Source organism: Triticum aestivum, chromosome 1D, assembly GCF_018294505.1.
Source record: "Triticum aestivum cultivar Chinese Spring chromosome 1D, IWGSC CS RefSeq v2.1, whole genome shotgun sequence".
NCBI classification, from domain to species: Eukaryota; Viridiplantae; Streptophyta; class Magnoliopsida; order Poales; family Poaceae; genus Triticum; species Triticum aestivum.
In genome coordinates, this window is record NC_057796.1 from 380,105,045 (window position 1) to 380,109,353 (window position 4,309).

General features: G+C 47.2%; 1 protein-coding gene across 2 annotated transcripts in view; it reads left to right on the plus strand.

The window, feature by feature from the left end:
* The first annotated feature begins 2,486 nt into the window (after nucleotides 1-2,486).
* Nucleotides 2,487-4,309, plus strand: part of LOC123170434 (universal stress protein PHOS32) — a 13,737-nt gene continuing 11,914 nt past the window's right edge. Inside the window, exons 1-3 of one of the 2 annotated variants that reach the window (XM_044588304.1) lie at nucleotides 2,487-2,798; nucleotides 2,876-2,985; nucleotides 3,097-3,215. In XM_044588304.1, the coding sequence (XP_044444239.1) occupies nucleotides 2,606-2,798; nucleotides 2,876-2,985; nucleotides 3,097-3,215 (422 nt within the window). In that variant the 5' untranslated portion in view covers nucleotides 2,487-2,605. The remainder of the gene's footprint in view (nucleotides 2,799-2,875; nucleotides 2,986-3,096; nucleotides 3,216-4,309) is intronic. The other variant, XM_044588308.1, reaches the window with a different exon arrangement.

Here is a 4,309-nt window from a genome sequence, read left to right on the forward strand (position 1 = left end):
TTTCAGTTGCTAAACGGCTTGCACGAGTGCTATATCTCGCTTACCGCGAGACGGATGGTCGCCTCGCACAGGTTGCTGAAGTGGGCCAGCCCAAGAAACAATTTTGTGAAGCTTGTAAAGACCAATTCAGACGGGTTTTGGTCATTTAGGGGGGAGGTTTCCCGAGGGTTTCCCCTGTTTTTTCGTGCTTTTTATATCTTCTTTTTTGTTTTTTGATTTTGTCTTTTTTTTACAACCGTGTCGACTTCTTTCATACATGTTGGAAATTTTTGTATACTGGCTGAAAATTTTTGTATACACATTAAACATTTTTCATATACAGGTTAATCATATATCTAAATACATGTTAACATTGGTAAAATACATTGTGAGCATTTTCAAATACAAAGTGAACATTTAAAAGACACGTTCGACATTTTTTCCCAAAAAATTGAATATGTTTTCAAGTGCGCAAACATTTGGTCGAAACACCTTGCCCTACGCCATCTTTCAGTTGCTAAACGGCTTGCACGAGTGCTATATCTCGCTTACAGCGAGACGGATGGTCGCCTCGCACAGAGGGATTGCTGAAGTGGGCCAGCCCAAGAAACAATTTTGTGAAGCTTGTAAAGACCAATTCAGACGGTTTGGGTCGTTTAGGGGGGAGGTTTCCCGAGGGTTTCCCCTGGTTTTTCGTGCTTTTTATATCTTTTTTTTAACTTTGTCTTTCTTTTTTTTATTCTACAATCGTGTCGACTTCTTTTATACATGTTGGAAATTTTTGTATACTGGCTAAACATTTTTGTATACACAATAAACATTTTTCATATACAGGTTAGTCATATATATAAATACACGTTAACATTGGTAAAATACATTGTGAACATTTTCAAATACAAAGTGAACATTTTAAAAGACACGTTTGACATTTTTCCCAAAAATTTGAATATGTTTTCAAGTGCGCAAACATTTTTGCAGTGATAGAACATTTTTTTTAATGGCAAGAAATTTTTCTATAATTTCATGAACTTCTGTTTTCCTGTTTTATGAACTTTAAAAAATCATGAATCATATTTTTGAACATCCGGACATTTATTAAATATCTGTATAATTTGTGAATGGTACTAAATTCTTTTTAACGAATTTCGCGATACATTTTCATGAACATAGACTCTTTCTTCTAGCGAGACATAGACATTTCCAACGGCATGGGCCTACCGTTTCTTTATCTTCGGCGCTCTGCAGTTGCACGCTTGTTTGGGGCCTCAAAAAACATCAAAAAAATAGATCACAATAAAAAACTAATAAACGATTCTAAAAAAAACTAAAAAGCAAACCAACATGTCGGATGGTTAGGTGGACAATGGTATCTCAGCCCAACATGATTCAAGTCCCGGTGCTCGCATTTATCCTGAATTTATTTTAGGATTTCTGACGATGTGCGTCCAGTGGAAGGAGATGTTCCCGTCGACTACGAGGTGTCTACAGTGACTTCGTAAAAATCTCAAGACGATATGCCGACTCAGTCTCTCGGGGGTGCTCATAGAGGTAGGGTGTGCGTGTGTGTTTGTAGGGGTGAGTATATGCACGTATATATATGAGCGCTTGCGTTTGTACCGTATTAAAAGAATAAAAATATGTGTTTATTTCTAAAAAAAAAACTGTGTTTTACTCAAAAATGTGTGTTTTTCTCAAAAATAATAAAAATCTGTCTGCTAGTCCCTTCCGGCATGCATGTCAGCATGTGCTCGTCTGCGACGGGCAGCCGACACAGTGCCCTGGCCCGGTCACGTGGCTGACACAAAAAACAAAAATCAAGAGTACTTGCCATTTAACCGGCATCGGTAGCCCGATGAATGCAGATCATGAACAGCCAACATCATAGCTGAGCTGTGCGTCGAAATGAGTCGCTGCTAGAAACCATAAAAGGACGGTCGTGACATGTCTGTCTCATCGCAAATCCTGAAGATAGGCCTATCTTGTTTAGGCAAAAGCAAGAAATGTCCGCTGAGCTAACGTTGGACGATGGGGGCCCACCGATCACATGCAGAGGACCCGGGTAAGAAACTGTTCCCGTGCACGCAAACCCGACCCCGGAACCCCTTTGCCCAGTCTCAACCGTTTCGCGCGTCACGTAGCAACGAGCAGAGGCAACCTATGCAAATCTAGACGCGCTCAACGTATTCCCCGGCCGTGACGGCATCCGCAGTTTCCCACCCATGTCCGCGGATCCGATCCATCCCATCTACCGACTCGAGGTCGGGCCAAACTGCCAAGGCGCACCGCGGGCGCGGCGCCGGCTCCCTGCCGCCGTGCCGTTGGCCCGGGCGGACACGCCACGCGCAAAGATTCCAGTGCACGGGGAGCCAACCGCAGGGGTGCACGCCTCCCCCACGACGCCGCGCCACCTTCGATCCAAGGCCCCGATGCCGGTGCGCCGCACACGCCCCGGTCCCGTGTCCTCCCACCCAAAACCCTCACCCGGCTCAGGCGGGGCCAGCCCTTTAAGTACCTGTCGCTCTCTGTAGCCTCGCCCACCAAGTACAAGCATTACTGCAAACACTTGCCATCTCGCCACGTGAGAGGAGAAGCCCGCAGCGCTGGTGCCTGAGCGGATCGGGAAAGGATGGCCGGCGGCGCGGACGCGGACGGGGAGCGCCGGATCGGGGTGGCCATGGACTACTCAGCCAGCAGCAAGAGGGCGCTGGAGTGGGCCGTCCGGAACCTGCTCCGCCGGGGCGACACCGTCGTCGTCCTCCACGTCCAGCGCCACGGCGGGGAGGAGGCCAAGCACGCCGTCTGGGCCAAGTCCGGATCCCGTAAGCGCTCGATCTCAAACTAACGCCCAGTTCGCTTCGATCTCATGCTAACGCGTGCTCGATCGGCCACCCCGCAGCGCTGATCCCTCTGTCCGAGTACCGGGAGCCGGAGGTGATGAAGAACTACGGCGTCACCTGCGACGCCGAGGTGCTCGACATGCTCGACACCGCCGCGCGCCAGCTCGAGGTATGCTACTTTTTTGTACTCCTATATGCGCGGGAGGTGTTCCGATCCTCTGATTTGATCGATCGAGCATGGAGGTAGATGGACTGACTGGCTCTCCGGCCTGATGATCAGCTGAAGGTGGTGGCCAAGGTGTACTGGGGCGACGCCAGGGAGAAGCTCTGCGACGCGGTGGAGGAGCAGAAGATCGACACCATCGTCATGGGCAGCCGCGGCCTCGGCACCATCCAGAGGTACGATACTACCTACTGCTGTCGCAATGTTGCTCCGGACATGTGCGATTCTTGGTCATAGTTTCCCAGAGCACGAAATCGCCGGTTGGCTACCTGTATTCTTGTTCAGATAGGCAATCCTCACGTCACTGGGGTTAATATAGTACTACTATCAGACATTGCTTGATTCAAGATGCACAAGAAGTCAAATGTCCGTGAAGCAATACTTCAAGTTAATTGCACTAGTACCTTGGTCGCTTGGATCGATTGGCTGCATCATTTCGCGTTTCAGGGCGCACTATGACTTAAATCACAATATTCATTTCAATTAGGACACGGTTCACAGCTAATGGGCAGTTAGAACATGGACCATCAAGGCGTTCCCTTGCATTTGTTAACTTGCACGAGGCATGATCGCCCTATTGTCCGTTGTCTATAAGAAGAGAAAATGATCGCCTACCTGGGCGGCATCTTGTGACGCCCGGATAATTAGGCTACAGTAAACCCAAGATAATGATGCCACGTCACCACGGTTACTGTTGTTAATTTCGTGTTAGTTCAAAATCGATTCGAAATTAAAACTTAAAATAAAGTCAAATGGTAAAGATTTTCAAATATTAAAACTAAGATGTTGGGGTGTTGCCAAATAATGCATAGGTGGTTATTGTGGAGAAACCACAATTTTATAAAACGTTTAAAGACTCTAAAGTAATTAAAACGCAGCTATGACGATTAATTAAATGCCCTTTTAATAATAATAATAATGCAAACTATTTTAATTAGGTGTCATACTTGTTGGAGCAGTAGATTAAATTATAACATTAATTTAGGAGTTGTATTTATATTTTATACAACAACAATTAAAAGAATGAACTAGAAAAGAAAATTAAATAAAAGGAAAAAAAACAGAACTAACACACACACACACAAAAAAAGGAAAGAGAAAGCCCCCCCGGGCCGTGGCCCAACTGGGCCAACCCAACCGGCCCAGCCGGCCACCCCACCAGGCCGGCCCAAACCCCACCCCTTATCCACTCCCCTCACCCCCCCGCAACCCTAGCCGCCACCCACTCGCCCCCCCACTCCCACTCCCGCACGTCGCTCCTCCCCCCCCT